This window comes from Rhincodon typus, chromosome 25 (assembly GCF_021869965.1).
Source record: "Rhincodon typus isolate 14 chromosome 25, sRhiTyp1.1, whole genome shotgun sequence".
NCBI lineage: Eukaryota > Metazoa > Chordata > Chondrichthyes > Orectolobiformes > Rhincodontidae > Rhincodon > Rhincodon typus.
Genome location: NC_063356.1, coordinates 22420706 through 22445652, shown reverse-complemented (window position 1 = coordinate 22445652; position 24947 = coordinate 22420706). Strand labels below are relative to the sequence as shown.

General features: G+C 39.0%; 1 protein-coding gene across 1 annotated transcript in view; it reads right to left on the bottom strand.

Annotated features, from left to right (window-relative positions):
• LOC109913884 (liprin-alpha-4-like) overlaps positions 1 to 24947 on the bottom strand; it is a 166699-nt gene that overhangs the window by 50582 nt on the left and 91170 nt on the right. Inside the window, exons 7-14 of the mRNA XM_048611834.1 lie at positions 23748 to 23831; positions 22004 to 22135; positions 16999 to 17061; positions 13392 to 13483; positions 10145 to 10286; positions 5632 to 5858; positions 5051 to 5291; positions 4884 to 4941 (exon numbers count right to left, since the gene is read on the bottom strand). Of these exons, the coding sequence (XP_048467791.1) occupies positions 4884 to 4941; positions 5051 to 5291; positions 5632 to 5858; positions 10145 to 10286; positions 13392 to 13483; positions 16999 to 17061; positions 22004 to 22135; positions 23748 to 23831 (1039 nt within the window). The remainder of the gene's footprint in view (positions 1 to 4883; positions 4942 to 5050; positions 5292 to 5631; positions 5859 to 10144; positions 10287 to 13391; positions 13484 to 16998; positions 17062 to 22003; positions 22136 to 23747; positions 23832 to 24947) is intronic.

Below are 24947 nucleotides of genomic sequence, written 5' to 3'. Positions count from 1 at the left end.
AACGTCAGCCTTTCTGCTCCTATGATGCTGCTTGGCCTGCTGTGTTCATCCAGCCCTGCACCTTGTTGTCTCATGGTCTTACAAGACCGTATGGCTGCTCTCTCGTTAGAGAGGCAACTGGTGGTGGTTTAACCTGACAGTCACCACACCTCAGGCAAAGGGAGAGGTTGAGAAGGAGAATCCTTCATCGTAGTCTCAGCTGGTGCAGGTATTGAATCCATGCTGTTGGTGTCAATCTGCATCACAATCAGCCAACTGAGCTAAACCAATCCCCAGCTGTAAAGGTAGTTAATGAAAGAGTAACATTTCTTCACATTTTTATTTCTTGCCTTTGCGGTCAGCAAGCTTAAACAACGGGCAGCTGGTCCATTAGGACCCAGTAAAGTCCAGGACAGCTTGCCAGTCTGTGTTGACTTGCTGACTTTGAGGAAGTGGCTCCATGCTACAAGGTAAATACAAGATCAACCAAGTATCCCATTACAGTCATTCCAGGGCATCTGATGTCAGTTTACACCTATATCTTTTTTATGAACCTATTCTGGTATGGCATGACCTGCATAAGCACAACACTGACTTAACTACGAAGGCTGGAGTAGTTGAATGGCTTTCCCAACATTCAAAATCAAGAGTCAGACGTGAAGAATTATTCCTTGGTTGAAGTACAATTAACATCACAGGCCACAGCACAATAACAAACAATCTAATTTAGGACATGAGGGACAGAATTAACAAGAATGGTAAATTAACTTAATAAGAACTATTATTGGCCAAGATAGTGAGGCCATGAGCTGAGCTTTGACACATTTTAACCGCAGTGGAGAATCTTGAGAAAAAGAATCAAATTGTATTCGTTGCAAACTACAATGTACACACAAAGAAAAAAAACTAAATTGTGGACATTTAAGGTTGAAAGCAGAAATTCTGGAAATGCACTGTGAGTTAAGACAGAAAAACAAATTTAGGTATATCTTTTTGTGTTTCGCTCCTTATCAAGTAGGTGCTAATTGTTAACATTGCACCCACAAACTTTAAACAATCAGGTGAATGCTCACACCAGTGCATAGAACACATCTACACATTTGTAAATCAAAACGCACGCAGGAAGGTGCAGCTTAAAAACTATTTCAGAATGCCTACCCCCATTCACAGCACTTTCAACTGGAATAGGAAATTATTTCTAAAAGTAACTACTTTTTTATGAGATCATTCATATTTTAATTGAACTAATGGTTAACTGTAACATGGAGATATCGAGGTCATTGAAGTCACAGCTAAGGATACGTTTCTAGTGCAAGAATTTTCAATTAATTGAACTTGTTCAAAACATAACATACTATTAAATCAAGATTAAATTGCAAGATTCCACCATTAAAGCTAATTCATTTCAACAACAGGAACTATGGGAATAAAAATTGAGTGGATTCCCTTCAGATCCATTTGCCTCCTTCACGGCCCAAGGAAAAGATTAGATCACCAGGTGTTGGTTTTAATAGTTGATAAGGGCACAATAAAATGAGGAATCAGAGAAACAATTCTCTATTTGTACTATTTTAGATCTCTAAGTGATGAGACAAGGAGTGAGGAATAGCAGGAATGTGGACTGGAATGTCCTGGTTAGTGAAGGCAGCTCGGCACCCTCGTTTATCCAAGACTGTGAAATCCAAGGACATAATTACTGATGACATGAACCAATCCTTGGCCTTTTCTTTCACCACCACTACCTGATCCATTGACTAATCACTGATTCTTAGTGATTGCGTCCAGTGATTGCTCTTGCCAACTTGATACCAATCTACAAACACCAAAGAAAAACAGAGCATGATTGGGAAATGGCTACAACTGAACCAGAAGTGCATTGCCACAGATTGGCAATTCTTACTTCCCATCAACTTAAAAATGATGCATCTGATTATTCTTCTCTTGAGTGTCCCAGTGATTTGATACAGGTTGCTACTGACACTGGTTTGTTATAAAAGACATTTCATAAAGAATAACAAATTGTTGCATCCCATCAAGTAGAGGACAGTAGTGAAAAAAGGACAATAACAAAGAGAACAGAGAGATAGAAATAAACAAGACTTAGTCTAGCATCAAGCTAACATAAATACGGGACTGAGTCATAGGGATCTTCAAAGCCCCTGGCCTGACCCGTGTTAATTAATGTCAGACTGGGTGGCTTTAGGACACTGCAATAGCCTGCCAGGTTCCCAGGCTGAGGGAAATTGGAATGTTGGTTTTGGACCACACTGTCCATTGCTAGCCACTGACCACTGGAATGGACAGTGCCAGGTGAAGACAGGATGGAGCACTCACACCCAAATATCTTTCATTCTCTTAAGCTCAGATATGAAATATGGTCATTTGAGTGAGGTTGCCAGTAAATGGTTGCCACTTTCCACAGGATTGTATCACATGACAAATCATCAGAAGACGAGTATGGAAAATAAACAGCAAATAAATCACAAGGGGAAAACACCAATAAACATGTCCCACCCATTGTCATTACCTTCCGACGGTGTTTCCTTAAGTCACTAGGCTGAACATCGGCCGCATGAGAAAGGAGAGAAAGACAGTCAATGAGGAACAAGTGCATCAGGTCAGGTTAGGAAATGAAAGGCACTGTTTTTGAAGGGAAAGCTGTATTGCAGCCCAATCTGAGCCCCCACCAGAGGTAACATCAGCGAGAGTGAGGTCAATGATATAACATATACAAGAAATTTACCAATCCAGGCTGTTTTTTAAACAATCTGCAAAGTTGCCCATCAATTAGTGCTGCTTTTTCAATTTTTCACTCAAGGCAGAACCAATGCTGAGCATTCAGTTTGCAACCCTACAGCATAAAACATGAGGTATCAAAGGCTTAAAGTTCAAAACATTTGGCATCTGGATAGATAGCAAGCTTTCTTGAAAACAGCTAGCTGAGTTCTTGATTCCAAACCAGTAGTCACAAATCACTTCTCCTTTCTATTTTTTTTGGGATGGAAATGCTTTGAAAATTGATTTTAAACAGGGAGCATAAGAACATAAGAACTAGGTGCAGGAGTAGACAATTCAGCCCCTCGAGTTTGCACCACCACCGAGGACGATCCTGGCTGATCTCATTTTGGGCTTGACCCCAATTCCCTGCTCACTTTTCATAATCCTTTAATCTATTACTATTTATAAATCTGTCTGTCTCTTCCTCAAACTTACTCAATGTCTTAGCATCCACCACACTCTGGGATAATGAATTCCATGAATGCATGACTCTTTGAGACAAGTAATTTCTCCTCATCTCTGTTTTAAATCTGTTACCCCTCATCCTAAAACTATAACCTCTTGTTATAGTTAACAAAAGCAATCACATCAATAAGGAAACCAATGCGGACACGTTGGAAAGACTGGTGCATTCTGGGATCATTGATCTTTTTACGGAAGATAATTCAGCTGCTATATGTTGTACATCTCTGGAAACCTGCAAAGCCATTCTGCTTTTGGTTACTGAGTGCTATTTAAATAAACATTTGGCCTATTCGCATGAGTGGCTAATGATAAATGTTTAGATATTCAGAAATATGATAGCTGAAGTGCTGATCGAATGGATTTTGGCTGCTTTTTACCCCAGCAACATGGACTGCTCTGAAATCTTTGCTAAGATGGAACAGTGTTCAGTAATCAGGCTCAGGGATCAATGCTGGACAATGAATAAGTATAGGATATAAAAGAGAGCTTAGCTTAATCAATGTGCTCTGTACACTTGGAACAAGTAAATTAGCCAATAAAAATACATTTTGAAATATCTTGGCATTTGAAAATTGTGCTAATAATCTAAAGTATTTGATGAATATGTACTTCATCATGATTTCATAACTTTCTGTGTTACAAAGGTGTTTACAAATTAATATTTTTGAGGACTAGTATTTAAAAGACTGTGAAACCCATTTCATTTGAAAGACTGGGAGATGCCTGGATTGAGTGATTTTTTAAAAAATTACGATACTGTACAGACACTTTGGACTTTTCTTTTAAAAGAATCATGCACTCAAAGAGAATATTAAGCTAAGTAAGCTGTGGAACCTTACAGAGAATGAAACGGCTTGTTTACAAAGAAGTCACATGTCTCATTTCTGGCTGACAGGAGTTTTGGGACTTTGTTTGGAAAAAGCAGTCAGAATGTAGCCTGCTAAGAAAGAAGACAAACAACTCATCCTCTCTGACTTTTTTTGAGAAAACTCTTCACAGAAGCCAGTGTAAAAGCTGGAGAGAGTGAGGCAGCAATTTTCCTGAGAAGCTTCCAGAGGACTTCCTCTCAACATGTCTCGAATGAACTTTTTATGAAAAGATTGCAGTAAAAATCACATTGAATCTAGTAATGTCCATTTACATATATCAGGACTCCAGACCCAAAGTCATTTGGAATATTTCATATCTTAATCACTTTCATTGATCCAAGAATGAACAATTATTTACCCAAAAAGATTTTGTTTTGAACAGTTGATCTTTGCAGAAAAAAAGTCTTTTTTTCTTTCATGCGCACAGTTAGAAGGGTTAATATTTATCTTTTCATATTTCAAACTATGAGCTAAACAGCTTTCCATCTTTATTGAATAACCTTGTCATGTTGATAATTTTGTTGTTTATTAAGGTAACTTGGTTCATGGACTTCTTTGTATTCTGAAACTAATACTGAAGTAGTACATCACTGGTCCCACTGATAGCAGAGTGGAACGTTTACATGTATGTTGTGGCCAGGGCAGTAGTGGAACTAGAGAGAGCAGCAATGCACACATCCAACCTCCATCATAAAACCTGTTATGATTGCATCAAGATGTGTTTTGTTTTCTAATTCCACAATAATTTCTTAAACATCAACTAGAAAGGCAGTTGCTCCTTTCTTTCTCAACCTGGTACCCAAATTTGATTCCACATTGGTGTGGTTTGCTTCAGTTTGGGTAAGACTTCCTGCAATAGCACAAATACTTGAAAGCATAGATTGGACACTAGCAAGGCCCATATATATTCTCCTGGAAGACACAACAACTCTCCCTTTCTCATTCAGTGCAGCACTCACCAATGTCATGATGCCCTTCCGGTCCAGGTCATGTGAAGAGCTGCGTGGAGTAAGTTTAGGTGTGGAGCGTCCACTGACAGGTGGCGAAGAACTGGCGAGAGATAGGGCAGTGAGGGAAGTTGGAATGGAGGTGCCTGTTCGAATGCGTGTTAAATTTAGCCCATCCATGCTTCCACTACCCACACGGCACTCTATCTCCTCAGCTCGTTGCTCAGTAGACTCCTTCTCCTCTTGGATCATTCTAGCATGGAAAAGATATGGTCAAATTAGTCTTCCAAGGGCAATGATTATTTAAATATGATACAACTACTTACAAAACCATTCAATAATGAACTGAATGTCTTCATTGACATATGTTATAATATTAACTCATGTAACCAAGATCTTGTTATACCACAGTACTGCAATAATAGTATGCATATGACAAAAAAAATCAGTATTCAAATTAGCTTATGAAGTAAGTTGCACATCCTTATGAAACATAGTAGATAATTACTCATGATGCAACTGTTTTGTTGTGATAATACAAAGCTATCCTCACAATGACTTTGCAAAATTTTCACACTCAGAAACTGCCTTGCCTGATTTCTTTATTGATGGCGTCAAGCTGCTCCTGTAGCATCATGGCTAGGGTTTGAGCGTCTGAGTGTCCGCTAGGTGAAAGCAGGTCTGCTGAACTGAACATGGTCTCTCCATCTTCGTCATCAACATCAGACATTTCTGGGTCACTTTCAAAGGTGTGTGTCACACTGGTCATCATGCTTGCCTGCTGAGCACATTCCCAGTCCTGCTCATTTAGAGCTTGAATCTGCATTGGCATAAATATAGCAGTCAGTCACAAAGTGTCACTACTTGGTGTAAATGTACAATTATTATGTAACTGGGCTACGTTGTTTGAATTCAGATTTATGCTAAAAGTTAACGTTATCTTGTTCCATGAAATGCCAAGATTTCTATTAACACCCACAGTTGCCAGAATGTAGGGACTTTACTTTGGCACAATGTCAAGGGTCAGAAAGCACTAGCAGGAATGGTGTTCAATTTTGTAGACAATACCAAAATAAGCAATTTGGTAACCGATTCTGAGGATCAGTGAAACCTCCAGAAGGTTATTGATAAGATGATTGAATATAAAGAACAACCGTCACATTAAGTTCAATGCCTGTGAATAAGGGGTGCTAGGTTTAGCTTTGAAAAAGGAGAATTTTACATGGAAGATTAGACAGTATGAACAAACACAAGGATTTGTAGGCATATGTTCAAAAAAACATTAAAAGCTGCATCTCAAAAGTACAAGGCTACAAAAAGGTAAATGGAAGATTTAGTGTATAGCAGGAGACATACAATATTAAATTCAACATATGATGCCAAATCTAGAATGTATATAGTTGCAATAATGTATGCAGTTTTGGGATCCACTATAATAGAAAGGGAACAGCCAAATATTAATTCACTAGTTTGCTGCCAATTTGGGGAATCTCAAATACAAAGACTTGGATAATTATGGCTATTTTAGTTAGATTTCAGGCCATGAAATGGTGATTTGGTAAACGTGTTCAAGTTAAAAACACTTTCTACTGCATCAGTGAGACTACAGCAACACAGATTACATCTATGTGATTTAGGATGGTGATAAGGAATTTGTTTTCAAAGCAGAAAGCTTAGAAATGTGTAGTGGTTGAGGCAGAGAACATTTTGGCATTCAAAACATTAGATACATGGTTGAGGGATAAAGGAATCTGGAAACAAAGCAAGTACATGAGATTAGGACAATGCTTGAATGGAAGATAAACTTGAACGTGCACTGATCAGATCAAATGGCCTGCTGATGTGTCCTAATTGCCTTTCAATCCTATGTAAGACGGAGTCTTAGAAGCTGTATGTCTCTTTACAGAAAGAACGATTCATCCAGAGCTTTGTCATACATAGTCTATTTGACAACACTGGCAGTGGTCTGGGAGGTAGTTACCTGCTTAAACTAATCTCCCAGGAATACTTTATATGCTAATGAGAAAAATGTGGAATGCATGAAATTAAAATTAATCAGTTTGATGAAAAAAGAATGCAGAATATTTCAACTGACAATGCAAGAAAAGGAAAATGCTAATATTAATTGAAACGTAAAGGCTGACACAAACATTACTTTGTTCACTAGTAAAAGAAAACAAGCCATCAAGACAGCAAGCTCGAAGGTAGCTTACTAAGAGAGGACCTAAGATATTCAGTTTCATCTGGACCTATGTATGATCCCATTGGTATCAACAGTCTGGAGAGGGAAGGAGGGCTGAGAGTGATCTAGTGTGTCTAGCTGCTTCATTGGCTTAAATCCATCAGGAGTTACCAACAGAGTTGTGTGTGGTAATTAGTACCAGAACAAGTGAACTCTTGTCACATATATCACACAGATTGGTCAGGTTATGGAGGCTTCTTTAGAAATTAAGGATACAAGATGGATTGGGAAAACACATCAATATTGCATAATCAGCACTTTCTGTTTAAAAAAAAAACTTGCTTGTTTTGAATTGTTTCAAAGCATGTACATTAATTGAGGGTAAAGGAGAAGTGATGTGGGATAGGGGTGGTCAGGGTATTTAGGCCACAAGTAAATTTCTATTTATTGGTTGGTTTACATCTTTCCAGTTACCCAACTACACAATAATTACAATATTTTTAATAACTCCCATCTAAAATTTTTAGACACAAAATCTCTTCAGCACTCTTTTTAGTTATACCTCTTGTCCTTTCTGATAGGAGATCTGTGTCCAGCTATATAGATAGGTATATACAAAGCTATAATATAACCCATTGGCAGGTGGAAAGATTACAGAAATTAAGAGTGTACTGCTATGCAACTTTATGTCAGTCTATCATTTATAAGTGTGGGTTTCCCCAAGATCTAAGGAGATACAAGTGAGATATAATTAAGCTACTCCTGGTATAGTTATCAAAATGCTTTTACACAAGAGATTCCTTAACACACAAAAGCTCGAGATCTTCCTAATAAAAGTTTTTTTTGGACTCAGTACAAAACAGCAGCATTTACCATCTGAGACACAGAAGGTACTTATTCATGTTAAAACAATATGCCTTCTAAATAGCTCTTTTAAATGGAATACAAGTCCCCAGAGTATCAGGTGGAGGCTTAGCACTTGATAAAGTGACAAACCCTTGGTAAATAAACTGAAAAGCTCTGTAGAATTTTAATAGAGAAGGAGAAGAAATTGGGTAAAAAAAAAATGAAGTACCATTATTTTTGCTAAACTATCAGTTCTTACTGGGACACTTGTAATTTGCTGCTCACTCGTTCTCTTTAATAGAGGAATATTAATTCCAGAATTAAACCTTAATACGTTCAGTTAGATAGAGGTGTTTCTATGTAGCTGCTGTTGATTTGGTTTAGAGAAATACTGGAAAATAGGATGTAATAGGAAGTAATCATCAATCTGCTCAGACTGGATGTACAAATTAAAAGTAATGAAATTAGAAGCTGGGAATTATTCTTTGCTTAACATCAAAGGGGCTGTGACAGCAAAACGGAGATACAGAATAATATTAACATAAACACACGCTTAGTGAAGTCCACTGAAAATTTTACATTTTAAAACAAACATTTTGTATTCAATACCTGAAAACAATAATTTCAAGTTAAAAGTTTATTACCAAAGCTAAGGAAAAAATTAAAATACATCATTATAAAATACAATGACATTTGAGGAACATCATAATTTTCTGGTGCAAGTAGTGTTAATAAACCTGCGAAAGTTAATGGTCACTAATTTATTTGTACACAGGATTTCTAAGAAGGTATGGTTAGCAAGTTTGCAGGTGACACCAAAATTGGAGGTGGAGTGGAGAGTGAAGAAGGTTACCTCTGAGTACAACAGGATCTTGATCAGATGGGCCAATGGGCCGAGGAGTGACAGATGGAGTTTAATTTAGATAAATGTGAGGTGCTGTATTTTGGAAAGGCAAATCAGGGCAGGACTTATACACTTAATGGTAAGGTTATGGGGAGTGTTGCTGACCAAAGAGATCTTGGAGTGCAGGTGCATAGTTCCTTGAAAGTGGAAATGCAGGTAGATAGGATAGTGAGAAGGTGTTTGACACACTTGCCTTTATTGGTCATTGCAATGAGTATAGGATCCACAGTTCTTTTGGTTTTTAATGAGTATAGGAGTTGGGAGGTCATGTGTAGGATATTGTTTAAGCCAGTATTGGAATACAGCATACAGTTTTGGTCTCCCTTCTCTTGGAATGATGTTGCGAAACTAGAAAAGGTTCAGAAAAGATTTACAAGCATGTTGCCAGGCTTGGACGGTTTGAGCTATAGGGAGAGGCTATTTTCCCTGGAGCATCGGAGGCTGAGAAGTGACCTTAAAGAGGCTTAGAAAATCGTGAGGGATATGGACAGGGTAAATAGACAAGATCTTTGCCCCGGGGTGGGGGAGCCCAAAACTAGAGGGCATAGGTTTAAGGTGAGAGGGGAAAGATTTAAAAGGGACTTAACAGGCAACTTTTTCAAGCAGCGGGTGGTGCTTGTATGGAATGAGCTTCCAGAAGAAGTGGAGGAGGCTGGTGAAATTACAACATTTAAAAGGCATCTGGATAGGTACATGGATAGGAAGGGTTTAGAGGGATATGGGCCAAACACTTGCAAATTTATTTATTTATTTAGACTTATTTAGGTTATCTGGTCAGCATGGGCGAGTTGGACTGAAGGGTCTGTTTCTGTGCTGTATATCTCTATGACTCTTTGACTCTAACATATTTCCTCGGAATATTTCTCAGCTCAGATCCATTACACTGGTCATATTTGTCAATTCAGCCAAGCTCAGGTTCACCTGAAATTCCTTAGTTGTGCAAAAGCACCCACTTACTGCACTCTCCATTCTATTTTAACAGTAATTCACCGTGTGAAATATCTGAATACATTTCTGAGGGCTTAAAAAAACCAAGGCATCAGGACTGCTGCAGCATTTGAAGGACAGATTCAATAGCAAAGGAATGTAAACTGCTGATTTACTCATATTTTCAACAGTTAAAGAGCAGAAGAACTACCAATTTCTGCAATTTTCAAAGAAGCCGTCTCTATACCTTGGTAGCTTCATCCCGCAGAGGTGTGAAGCGCCCTTTCTGAGCTCGCCGTAGCACGTTTGGTGTCCCGTAATGATCAGATGGTGTTTCTACCACAGAACTGTGTGGGTACCTCAGATCTGTTGCACTGCCCAGGTGAGACCTGAAAGGAAGCATTCTGATTACTCTTTCTAAACAAAGGGTGAATGATATTAGTTCCAATTCATTTAAACATGTTTCTGAGAATGTCACATCCTGTTAACCCAACTGGAAGCCACTTTCATAGATCCCCCAACTTCATCTAGTTGAGGTTCAATAATTTGAGAAAGAAAAGGTGCTAGAAGGAGTATCTTAGTTTTTTTGATGTCCTCATAACTCCTTGTATCTTCTTGCCCTCTCTCAATGACCATTTTACCTGCTTAAGACATAAGAGTAGAAGTGCAGCGTTGTGCACTTTATTGATTGCCCACTTCCAGCAAGATTGAACTTCTAACTAGAATGAAAGACAGTGAGCTGAAACCTGGTACAGCCGCTCTCATCAGTAAATATGGCATGAAACATGTTTTAATCTTGAGTGAGTCACTTTGTTTGGTACTCACAACCAGCCCCAGTGACAAGTGTTAACGGGTCACTCTAAAACCAAGTTCTCTGCTGGCCTTCACCTAATTTCCAGTGAATGGCAATTTGTGCTGAAATTTCAGCACAAACACCAACTCATTTTAACCTCCAATTCTAGGAAATGTGGGGGATGATTCTTTCATTTGCAAGGAAGTCCAAAACTCTGGACCCTCATAATACAAGGCAGTCATTAAAACATCCTAGCTCAGCATAGCTAGAACGTGGAACTCATGACCAAAAGGAGGGGTTTTGGAAAATAGTTTAGATTTAGTTAATGGACCTAGCTAAGTGTGTGAAGAAGAAATGAATAGAAGGAAATGTTGATAATAATTTGCAATAAATACAACAGGAAATAATGCAACAGCATATACTTGTGGAATTGAATGGCTTGTTTATGTATTGCAAATTTGACACAAAGACATATAAGGTTTTGGAGTAGATCTGTAGCTCGGGTTGTGGTTGTTGAGGTTGGTTGGCTCGCAGAGCTGGTTTGTTGTTCCGCAGATGTTTAGTTACCGTGCTTGGTAACATCCTCAGTGCAGCCTCTGATGAAGTGTCGGTGTGTTTTCCCACCTAGTTTTTAAACTCTGGGGTCCGTTACAATGGATTGCCTCCATAGTGGAATGTATACGGGGACGAGTTCAATATGTTGTAGATCTGTAGCTCTGATTGTGGGTGTTGAGGTTGGTTGGCTCACCGAGCTGGTTTGCTGTTCCGCAGACGTTTCGTTACCCTGCTTGGTAACATCCTCAGTGCAGCCATTGAACTCGACCCCGTATACATTCCACTATGGAGGAAACCCGGAAGTGAGGCAATCCATCGCAATGGACCCCAGAGTTTAAAAACCAGGTGGGAAAACACACCGACGCTTCATCAGAGGCTGCACTGAGGGTGTTACCAAGCACGGTAACGAAACGTCTGCGGAACAACAAACCAGCTCGGCGAGCCAACCAACCTCAATAGAAGACATATCTCACACACACAAAGCTGGAAGATGCATTTCAGTTTTCCACCAGTTGTTTGTGATTGAATTCACTTTTTACCTGAACCAAATCAATGTGGTTGACCTTTTCTTTTATATCCAGAAGTCCTCTTACACACAACTGAACGTTCTTTTATCCCATCACTGTATATTTTTCATCCATTAACCACTACCATTAAATCACCCATGTTTTCCAATTGATTGATTTCCTTACAAGCCCATTGAGGGCAACGCAGACCATCAGAGGTGAGGGAGAGATAAGGAGAGAGGGAGGGAGCTAAATCAAAATGGAGTTAGGAGAGACAAAGCACTCTATATCTGAGGTTATAGACTTGCTTGCCAAGACAGTGTGTTTGACTTAAACGTTTCGTCATCCTCCTAGGTAACATCGTCACCACGCCTCGGTGCGGTCACCAGAGATGCACTGATGATGTTACCTAGCAGGGTGACAGAATGTCTGCAATCAAACACACCGGCTTGAGGAGCAAGTCTACAACCACATCCACAACCCGAGCTACAAATCTTCTCAAAAACTTTAAGCACTCTGCCCCCTGCAGTTCCCACCTCTCTCGAAAAGCATTGGGATTATTGGTGAACACGATGTACTCCGTCTCCAAGGACACCCAAGCCTGAACATAGCTGCAGAAGAGGTGCAGACAGTTGGCATCTATAAATGCCTCCAATGCTGCTGCCTAGGCCTGGTAATGGCCAACTTGACCAGGCCCAGAAGCAGACCCATGACTTGCCCACACTGGATGCCCAAAGATTAGGAACATGGGGCCGAAGTGCAACAAAAGATTTTTCAAATAACTTTAAAGGGGGTGCAATCACCCACAACCAATATATACATAGTCCATGTACTGCACAGCATCATAAACAAACAGTTGGGCTGGGAGTCCATGAACCATTGCAGTCTGCGGTTACATGGGACTGCTGTGTGCAACACCCTCAACCCCGGGTCACCAATGGAAAAAGTGGGAGGATTCCTGCATGCAGAGCCATCCACTGGGGCTTTCTACAATGGTCTAGCAAGCTGCTCAATTCAAGGACAATTGGGAATCGGCAACAAATGTTGGCCTTGTTAGCAACATCCATATTCTATCAAATAATGAAAAAAAAGTCCTTTCTTAGACAAGTTAAACATTGTAGCAATGATGCTTCAAGGTATTGCATTGATTGTAAACTTTGGAGCTTTATGAGATCAAGATGGGTGCAACAAATATCAATTTTTTTTTTACCAAAAGGCAATATATTAATGTATTCCCTTTGGCTTCCTTTAGAAGCATTGCTCATGATTAAACATACTTTCATCATTCATTTGTTTCTAACACAGTTGTTCTTTTTCTAAAATATTGTTTTGTATTGATTAATTGTTTCTAGCGATAGAAAAACAATCTGAGTGGATGACTTTCAAATCTTTTCAATGACGTCTGCGTCTACTTTTTGTTTTAAATGCAATCAGCTGGTCTAGACTGGTCACTCAAAATAACTTCATGTGCTACGTATTCAAAAGAACTTTGCATGGATATTAGCAACAGAAAAGGGTAACTCTTGCCAAGGGAGATTGGTGAACAAAGGTTTTCTTGCTGGAATGCCCCACTTATTCTCAAACAGAACTATGACAACATGACTTTTGCAAGATCAGGAATCAAATGTTTGTGTAATTACCGTGGATGCACACTTTCTGCAAATGCTCCTGTCCTCAGTTTCAGCTGCTCCACTTCTGCCCTTAGCTTGCCAATTTCATTGGCCAGTCTCTCCTGTGTAAGACAGAGATCTGCATGTTAGATATAACTGCCAGAAACATACAAAGAAAAACCTTTGATGTGCAATACTGTTTCACCAGATTAACATTTATATGTGGAACCGTTAGCTATCATATAAACAATACTATTTTCTTGAAAATACTCTGCTTTAGATGTGCTATCATAGCTGCACCACTGTACAGGAAAAGACAGAGAAATTATGCAATAGAAGCAGCAATGATATGGTTCATCAGAAGAGACTCTGAACATGCATCATCTGACAGATGAAAGATAAGGCTGCAAACAGGCTGTCTGAAAAATGCCAAGAAGATGGAAATTGTGGAAACAGGGCCTTGCTGGCCACAGAAGTTGGAGGTGGTGAATAAGAATGATGTGGAGGTGCTAGTATTGGACTGGGATGGGCAAAGTCAGAAGTCACACGACACCAGGTTGTTGTCCAAAAGGTTTATTTGAAATCATAAGCTTTTGGAGCATAGCCTCTTCATCAGGTGAAGCCCTGACGAAGAGGCTACGCTCCAAAAGCTTGTGATTTCAAATAAACCTGTTGGACTATAACCTGGTATCGTGTGACTTGTGAATAAAAGTGGCATTAGACATGGTGGTCATATATAATTTGCAGCACGAGCTCAAAAATAGCATCGGCAGCACAAACAAGCTTTTGAAGGTGGGTTAAATGCCAATGTGTATGGATTTGTACAGACATGCAGAAAAATGTACTTTGCGTAACCTTCCAAAACACTTCCAGAGACAAATCTCAGGGAATTCAAGACATTAACTGACCATTCAGTTTATGCCAGATGAGACAGCAGGCAGAATAAAGATCTGTTCAAATATGGAACGTTTTCCTCGACATAATTTCCTAACGGAGACATGCATCTCAGCTTGATTATTCCAATTTCCCGAGTTTGCTTGATTTGTGTTATCTGGGTTAGCATTGTGAATAGAAGCCTGCTGTTTCCTCTATGGAGTCAACCTACAAAATTACAAACCAATCTGTAACTGAAAAAAAAAACCGAAAGAACCTCAAGGCTGCTAGCTTACACTTGCTATATCAGCAGCCTAAAGGTTAATGGGTTTTGAGACCCAGACATGTATTTCAATTCTTTGTCTGAATATTACATTAGCAGATTTTCAAAATGAGAGTTTTAGCACCTTACAAAAAATAAAAATACACATTTTTAAGAGCCACGTTATTTCATCTAACTGGATGTCAAGAGAAATTATTTTACATTGAATTGTACAGTACCTGATCCCACAACAGGTTATTAAAGAGCTTTTGAAAGTAGTTCCAATTTATTAGGAAACAGTTTCAGGAACTGAAAGTGTTGTGCATTACATTGGTTTTAAGGCAGACTCAGTTGCTCTATGCTGTTATGGGTTGGTTATTAATTTCCTTTCTTCAGGACACCCTTCTCCTTTAAATCTATCATCGTCACTCCTCTTGTCAGAATCAACCATCAACCATTTCTTCCTTGTAAACCATCCCGATTTCCCCTTCCTCACTAAAGTCCTTGAACATATCCATATCAAGATGTTTCATGTCAAAGTCAAAAATGATATCCTATGTGATTGGGCCAACAGTAAACAATTCCTGTTCCTCTTCTTGATTCATCTCTAATATCTGACACAGTTGGCCAGACCATCCTCCCCCAGTGCCTCTCTATCAACTTGTAGGACTACACTCATCTCATTCCTTTTCAATTTCACTGTAGCCAGAGCATCAGCTGTATTGACTTCTCTTACAACTCCTGAACTGTTATATCTGTGGTACCTTATTGGTCTAACTTTGGCCCCGTCCCATTTCACAGCAACACGTAGCCTTTCAACAATATCGTCCAAAGCAAAGCAAGAGTTTGCATATATATGTTGATGACACTCAGCTTGACTCATCCACTGTCACCAATTTTTCAGCTTGATGGATTAGAAAAGATTTACTTCAACCAATTATGTAGAAGACTGGAGTCATTGTTTTCAGTTGCCACCACAGGTCTGTTCCATGGTCACTGATTTCATCAGTTTCCTCAGCAACTGTCTCAGATTAAATCAAACTTCCTCAACCTTGGTACCGTGTTCAGGCACAAGATGATCGACTGACCACACAGGTACATCATCACTAAGTTCCAATCGTTTCTCTCTCAAAAATATTACCCTATTCCATCTTCCTTTAGCTGAGCTGTTGCTGCACCCTTCAGCCATGCAGTTACTTACTTCTAGATTTAACTATTCCAATACATATCCCCACCTTATCTTACCTTTTGTAACCTACAGACTTTCCAAATTGCTGCTGCCTGTCTCGCAGAAAGTCCCATTTACACATTGTCCTCTTTGCTCATAACATATCTTGCTCCCCAGTTAAGGAGTGACATCATTTTAAAATTGTCATCCTCATTTCTAACTCCCTCCGTGGCCTAGCCCCACCTTTGTTGGTTATGCCTTCATGCCCAACAGCTGCTAAGGGAATTAAAGGTGCTATCCAAATACCAAATCCAAATACTTATGCAGCTATCTTGGTGCTCAGCATTTCTGTGACCTATACTGGCAAAGGGAGGGAAAAAAAGCCAATCTCCCAACGTGAAGCTGTAAGGTTCCTGTTGATAGACAACAACTTTACCCCAGTAATGGTCAGGGGTTGTGAATTCTATGGCGAACATGTTTCTAATGCCTGCCCATCATCTACAAGAGGGTGTTGCAATACTTCATTTGCCTCATTGGATGGCACTCAAGACCCACCACAAATTAGCCTTTTATTTTATTCATTCATGGATGAGGGCATCACTGGCTAGGCAGCATTTATTGCCCATCCCTAATTTCCCAGAGGGCAGTTAAGAGTCAATCACATTGCTGTGGGTCTGGAGTCACATGTAGTCCAGACCAGGTAAGGATTGCAGTTTTCTTCCCTAAAGGACATTAGTGAACCAGATGGGTTTTTCCGACAATCGACAATGGATTCACAGTCATCATTAGATTCTTAATTCCAGATATTTATTGAATTCAAATTCCACCATCTGCCGTGGTGGGATTCGAACCCACGTCCCCCAGATGTTATCCGGGTCTCTGGATTAACAGTCCAGTGATAATACCACTAGGCCATCGTCTCCTCTTGATTGATACTCCATCCACCACCTTCGACATCACTCCCTTAACCACCAACCCCTATTACCTAGAAGGATAGGGCAGCTTCTACAGAAAAACACTAAATACCTCCAAGTTCCCCTCCAAGCCTGACTGTATCACTGTTCCTTCATTGTCGCTGCATCAAAATCTGTCAATTCCTCCCAGCACTGTGGGTAATCTTACATTCCAAGGATTGTAGACTTCACGAGGATGGCTCAGTACCATTTGTGTGAGGGTAACTGGGACAGGCAATAAATGAGACGAGCCAGTGATGCTCACATCCCATGAATGATCTTCTTTTTGAAAATAAAGCAAATAAGGAACACTAAATATTTAAAGACAAAAGGCAAACATTGACATGCCCTTTTTTCCCGAGGAGTCAGAGAGACTTGTACCTTGTCCTGATGATATTCCTCAAGTTGTTTTCTTGTACTTTCCACTTCTTGTATTAATGTGTTCTGAAAGGTGAAAATGAAGATAATAGAATTTAAGAAATGAAACTTTGGCATTAACTTAGTTATCTTAAACTGTGTCTAATGTTCATTTAACTGGAAAGGTAACATTATGAGAGAATGAAATCAAACAGACAAAACAACCATTGCTGTCTAAGCACGTCTAACAGGAATGTACCTGCAGTGTTGGGCAGTTTGATCATTGCACTGAAATTAATAGAAACATCAAAATATATAATTAAATCATCATTGTTGTAATCTTTAACTTTAGCAGCAGGAATTTATACTTTTATAGTACAGGGTGGAAAACAAAATCATTTACCTCCAAAAACAAAATGTCAAAGGGCTTCTACGTTACTAAATTTAAGACCACCAAGTAAGCTGCCTTTATAATTTCTACCCTTATCTCTCTGTCCATCTTGCAAAACCTGCCCTAAAGTTCTCCTCTAATCAATCCTCAAACCCATAAACTCTTTCTAATTACTTTGTCTCTTCTAATGCATCTCTGACTTCATCCTGTGTACTAGGCACAATTTGATTTCAGAATTTTCTTGCCTGATATCTTACTGGATGAAACACAATTACTTGAAGTTAACTATTGGGAAGACTAAAGCCATTTTCTTCAGCCCATCAATTCCACTCCACTCTAGTTCATGGCCTCGCATTGAACCAGATTAGTTGTAACTTTAGCATCCCATTTGACATAAGCCAATTTGCTGACCTCATACCATCTATTTCATAAAGACCACCTACTCCTACCTCCAAAATATTTCTGTTCCTGCCTGTCAGTGCCTTCATCCATGCCTTTGTTACTTCCAGACTCACCTATTCCAGTGCTGGAATCCTGTTGTCCTCCTTGTATAAACCCAACATTATCCAAAACACTGCCGTCTGTACACTTTGCCTCATCCGTTCATCCATTCCCGATGTCCTCTGACATAGATAGTTCCTGAGTTTTCAGCATCATACTTTTAAACACCTCATCCTTCTTAATTTATGACTGCACTCCAACTCATCAAGAACTATCAGTTCCACCCACACTGGCCTCTTGTGCATCCTGAAATTCCTTTGTCCTTCAGCAGCCATGCCTTCAACCAGCCACACCTCAAGACTTAAAATTCCCAATCTTTGCCTTTCTTCCTCAATATTAAGACACTGTTTAAACCTAACCTTGGCTAAAACGTTTGGTAATGTTTCCTAATACCTCCTTTGGTTGTGTGATAATATTTGGCTAGATACATTTCTGTTAAAAGCCTTGGGGCATTTTTCCAAATGAAAGGCTCTTGCAGTTTTTGTGAAATGTCCATCTTTCCACAGACATGTCAGACTAGACAAACAATCCAAAGGATTAAACAAAGATTGAGCCTCAGTCACCTGGACAATAATAAATTTGACAAGGAATTGTGAAGAACACATCAATGCCAATCAATTATACTTCCCTCTTGCATCTTGTTTCCTTTTTATTAGCCAACCATCACAACTTCCAATGGTTTTGCATATTTACAGTCTAGGCAATTTATTTGGGTTAGACAGTAGTAGATGTTAGGGTTAACAGAATCAAGATGGCAAAGTAAGGCAACGATATAAAGAACAGGAGTGAGGAAAAAAGTAAAGAGGTTAGAGAAGACATCTGGAATGGAAGAGAAGGGAAAGGAAAGAGGCAGAGGAGGATAGGGAGAAAGCAGCAGGAGATGACTCAGAAAGAAGAGAGTAAGAGAAAGTGAATGGAAAGAGAATGAGGGTCAAATTAAGGGAAATTTCTGATTTTGAGATGTGCACTAGGCAGTTATTGAGAAAGAGACATACAGCCAATTTTGTGAAATTTGCAAGAATTGATCGAGGTGAAATATATAGTCAAAGTAGAAGGTGGTTACCGTAAAGATGTAATGGTAGGGACAGTGGTGGGGAATTTACAAAAGGCAATGGAAAGTTAGCAGCCAGGGAATGACAGCCAGTAGATGAGCTGAAAAAGAAGAAATATAAATAGAGCAGAATGGAGAGATGGGTACAAGCTTTGACCTTGAGGGAGGATGAAACAGATCCAAAACTTGCTGAAAGGATTATGGGTGGAATGAGGGTATGATAGGTGGTAGTTTACGGCCAAATCTTGACTGGACTTGATTTTTAAAAAAAAAATTGTCAGATGGTAAAGGCTAAAATATTGGTAGAGGGAGGGGTGGAAAGACTAGTTGGAGCTGAAGTCCACATTACTGTTCATGGGGGAGGAGTTGGGGGATTTTCATAAATCTATATTTTCACTCAGTGCAGACCATGACAAGAGATAAATTATTCTTTGGCAGTGAGGAGTACTGTTGTGGCTTGAGCAATTAGAGAGAGGAGTTGGGAGGAAGCAGGGCTAAAATCTTGCTAAATGAGGGTGGAGAGGTTCTGAAAGCTTGCTACTCATTATGTTGCATTCTGTCCAAAACCACAGGCATCAGTGTGTTGGCAGCAGCATTTTCAGGTGTAAGACTTCAAAAAAGATTTGAGATGGCTCAATTTTTAACCAATAGCACTTTTTGCCCATTTAGTAACCCCCTGGAAACCAAGAATTCATTAATCACAAATAAGAATATTTATTCACTGAATTTGCTATCAGATTATGTTTAATGAGATCAAGCAGCACAATACTTTTGTGTATTGTGGTGTTACTGTCAAAATGGTATAATGAGACAATTTCTTTAAAAATAAATAAAAACTGTTATGATGGTAGGATGAAGTTAATGCTCATTTTGTTTTATAGATGGGCCAAACACAAGCTGCGTGAAGTTGGCCATACAAGTCAGGTTTTTTTTTTGTGTCACCAGTCTGAATTAGAGGTGATGAAGAATTCAATACGGAATGAGGTTGGATTGTTGAATTGAATGCCAAGTACCATAATGTGGTCTTACTGTTTAAACTCGCTTTTGTAATTTATTGATCCATGTGTGAGGAACAACAAAGTCTTCAATGATGCTAACCTTTGGGAATAGCTTAGGGAGGCAAATATAATTTGTATGACTTGTCTCGCAGGCAAATAAAATTATACTAAGCTAATAGAATGAACAAAAAAATTAGTAGCTGTGAATGGGCTTGATTAAAAGGAAACAGAACACAGCAGTTCTCAGGAAAAAATGAACAGCACAAGAGGCATGTTATATCAGAATTCATAATTTATCAATTGACAGTACCTCTTTTCATATAAAGTTTGCTAATGAGACCAACTTTATCACTAAAGTGACATGGTGAACAATATTCTGAGAAACCTGGATCAATGCTAATAACATCTGGAATGGGAAACCTTCAAACTTTCGCATCCAAGATAACTCACACCAGCACTAACCTTTCCTTTTAATAAAAACACATCAAATGCCTTCTTGCACTGTTCCAAAAGGATGAACAGGTAATGCTATCAATGCCTTTACAACCACCTGTCCTCCTTTTTAGCAATTATTATTCAGTTCCCCCTTTTTGACTTGAAAACTAACCTTGAATCATGGACCAAAACTCGAAGCCTGCTCCACATGTATTAAATCCTGAAATCTTTTTCCTAATTTCCAATCTCTCTCAAATCTGACAAGTTTTGGACTTGGTCTCTCATCTGAGCTATGCTTATTGTCTAAATAGATTGTTCACTTTAACTTCTTTTACCTGCCTCACCTCGCTAACCTTCTTTTCCATCTTTGAACACTTAATGCGTCTCAATCCTTAATGAGCTAAGGTGTGACCCCAAAACTGTGCTTGATGCTGTAGGACATGGCTCACCACTGATTGATACTGTCTCAATAATACTTACTGTGCTCTGTAATCTGCTGGAGACTACATTACACATGTCAAGAAGGTGGTTCAAAAGAATGATATGAAGACACAGTGGACCCTGTTAAATAAAACTGATGCCACTGGAAGTAAACTTACACAAAACATTAAAAAGCACTAACCTTTTCTGGAACAATTTGCTGTCATCAAAGTCAAATTTTAACATTAAACTGCATATTGTGACTGAGGAACCACTTGCAGTATCACAACATAACCACTAGATGCCATGCGCCATTACTTGTCCCGGAACTGGATGTGATGCACTTAAATGATGAAGAATGTTTCTGACTTAATCATGACAACCAATGCCTGTCAAATAAACTATTCATGCTTTCATTGCAAACCTTTGGAAGCACAAGGTCCTGGCTTCATGGTGTCAATTCACATTTGCATTCCCCAATCTATACAGAATTGTGTTCCTGCTGTTGTAGACAACACCTTGGTCACTCTGAATTTGACTACTCCATGTCAATGATATTTTACCAGTTGACTATTGTCAGACACCGAGTGGTGCCTTGGCAACATTAAACGTAGTTTGTAAACTATATAGATCTCGGAAGCAGGGCTCAGAAAACAAACAGAAATCGCACAGCAGACTGAATATTAATCTAATTTTCACTGTCCTGCAGCTCTAAATATACTGCTCGTCAAATCTATGGGAAAATCCCACTGATTTATTGTCATTTCGCTTGTATTTGTTTCCACTATTAAAACAGGATTATTTGTATTAGCCTGTGCATGCTCCTGGCTTAAAAATGGTCATCGCCATAAAACAGCTGCTTCTCTTTTCATGGAGATAACAATTGCTACACACAATATGAGTCTGAAGTGGTGATTTTGTTTTGGTTTATATTGACTTTAAGGTTGACATTCAACTTAGAATGGAACAATTTTGAAAGGCAGGCCTTCTTTCTGATCATGTGATCGATTTCATATTTTGACTAGGTTCTATTTACCAGAGCACAGAGAAACACCTCTACCTACATTCCTTCCATTCACCAGTTTCCCTGAAGACAGGGATCATCATGTCCACCTACATTTGCTCCATTCACCTTTCTCCCTGAACACAGATCACATGGATCACCATATCCACCTACATTCTCTTCATCCACCAGCCTCCCCTCCCTGAGCACTGAGCACTACCTCCACCTACTTTTTCTTCCAGAGCAGCCATTCGCTCCTTCAGGTGGAGCTGGAGCCTTTCGTTTGATTCCGAGAGCAGTCGATCCACTGTGTCTGACAAACGTTTGTTATGCTCTTCGTTCATCTTTTCCCGTTGGCGAGCCTACGGTCATGAATAGTCATAATTAATTATAAGCAAAACTTAATTTTCCTTAAGCCTACTTGGTCAGATATCCTCCCAGAGAACAAATTGGGTTTTTATGACAATCTGCCAACTGTTTGGTCATTCTTTCTAATAGCAGCCATAAATGAGCAGATTTATAAAACTCAACTTCATCATTTACCATGGTGGGATCTGAACTCACTAAATTGGAGTTGTTGATTGAATACCATAGACACCATGATGCTGTACTTTTTACATGTTGAAGTTGTTATAAATTTAGATGCAGCCTAGCAGTACAAAAGTTCTATTTTAATAAAATTGGAAATTATTCTCAGGAGAGAGTACGGTAGAGTAGTAAACTCACTGGAAAACTAATCCAGAAGCACAATATGACTCCATTCCCAGTTAATTCATGGTTAACTCAACTCTCCTCTGCAATAGCCTGATCAGTTCAAAAGTATTAGGGATGGGCAACAAATGCTGGCCTTGCCACCAATGTCCATAACACATAAAAGAATAAATGTCACCTACCTTTATTGAGTTCCCTCTCATTTGCTCTGCTTTTCCTGATAATACAACCTTTCCCTAATTAATGCAACCTGTCATAAAGTCATACAGCATGGAAACAGGCCCTGTGACCCAACTCATTCATGCAAACCAGGTTTCCTAAATTGAACTAGTCCCATTTATCTGCATTTGGCCCATATCCCTCCAAACCTTTCCTCTCCATGTACCTGTTAAAATGTTTTTATATGTTGCAATTGTAACTGTCTTTACCACTTTCTCTGCAGTTTCCTTGAACCACTGCAGTCCCTGTTAGTAATCAATAGTAATACCACTTTTCCGTTCTTTCCTTCTTGGATTTGTTTTTCTATTGTGGATTTAGGAGCAAGTTTAAAACTATTAGGTAGTCACAAAAACAGAACTTAACATTTACATTACAAACAGGACAGTTAAAGGGAAACTGGTAGATTTAACATGTTTGGATTTCTACAAGGTATTCAGAAAGATACTGCTTACAGGCTACATGATTAGAACACATGGTATTGGATATGGTGCATTATGGAAAGAGGATTGTATAACTAATATGAGAGAGAATTGGGATAAGGGGAGCATTTTTAAGATGGCAACATGTATCTAGTGGAGTGCCACAGGGAGCAGTGCTGGGGTGACAATTATTTACAACATACATGACTGACTTCAATGAGGGAAGTGAACGTTCTCTATCTCTGGTTCAGTTGATTCCCTAAATGTATGTATTTTATCTTCTATCACTGAATTTCTTCAATTCTTCCTTAGTTTTCAGCTTCTTCATCCCCAACTGTTCTCACAAAGCTTTGAGTTGCTGGCCATTATATAAATAAGAATTGATGTGCATGAAGACATCACGGTAAAGATTCTCAGAATAATGATTACATAAGATAACAACAATCTGGTGAGTTGCCATTTTCATGCAGAAGCTGCTGAGTGTTCTGTTCTGTGTCATATTGAAGCCATAGTGATTAACACATTAGAAGATATCACATAATTTAATTCCAAACTTTCCCAAGATGTTTTCCATTCAAACTACATGTCATTTCTACTCTTCTATGAGAAACAATATAAGACTTACCCTTGCTAGTTCTTGATTTTTTTCTTCCAACTGTCCCTCAAGTTGTCTTAAGCGCTCTTCTATGCTCCCATGCCTCTCTTCTGCCTAACAGAAAGGAAAATGGAAGGTTATTATTGATTCATACAGTTGTTTTACTTGGTCAAGGATGATACTGAACTTGAAGGTACTGATATTGATACTGAACTTGAAGGTACTATATGACCATAATTGACCTTGCCTTCAAGACAAATCAAAACTTAGCTATCTGTATTCAAGGGAAATGTGTTTTCAGACAAGTTACCCAATTTACCACACATCACTAATTTTCGGCATTTCCAAATCATTTCAAAATATCACTCATCTTTTGAGAACAATTTTAGTCACATCAAAGTGAACAAGAGCACAGCAGGTTGGATCATGGATAATCTTTTTTTGGACTATCTGCTGACTTGAATGTTGATTTGACTTGAAGGTGAGCCATTATTGTTGGAGGAAAGCAAGGAAAACTGACTTATAGTCTTTAGTATGTAAGTATACTCATTTTGAAGGCTGCTCATTTATAAGAATGCACACTCCAACTAAATGAGTGATGCGCATTCAGAATTCCTCTAAATTTTCCACTCTGAAGAGAGTTCTAGATTTGCACCACTGCTAGAACTGCTTTCTGTCCAGCTTTTACTGTGCTCTGGAGGAAGGTGCACAGCCCTATGCAGGAACATTGGAATTGCCAAATAGAAAAGGATCATGGTATACCTAGTATGTTTTCGATCATTTTGAATGTAACATGGTACAATGATAGAACTGTTGACTAGTTGAAGTATTTAGTTAATTATCAACAAGTCAGTAACTGACATAGAATGAGGTGAGGTGAACTTGTCATGGAAACAGGACAGCCAAAGTCATCTGTTCCTCTTAAAAAGGTTATGCTTACCAAACAGTATGCTTCAAATTACTCAGGTACTATATGCTAAAATACTACTTTCTGAATTTTAAATTTAAAGGTACAACATTCCTTCATTTTAACCACAAACTGGGAACCATTTTCTCTTCTCATAATCAAGCTAGTTTGGGGAGTGGTGTTGTTCCAGTGAGTCTTTTGCACAAATGCCCCTTCCTCATTTAAACTATCAGAAATGCATAGGATGGGGTAGAAGCTGCCTCCTGATTTCAGGACCACAGCCAGCAACAATCCAGGCAGCATGGTTAGCAGGGATAGTAGGA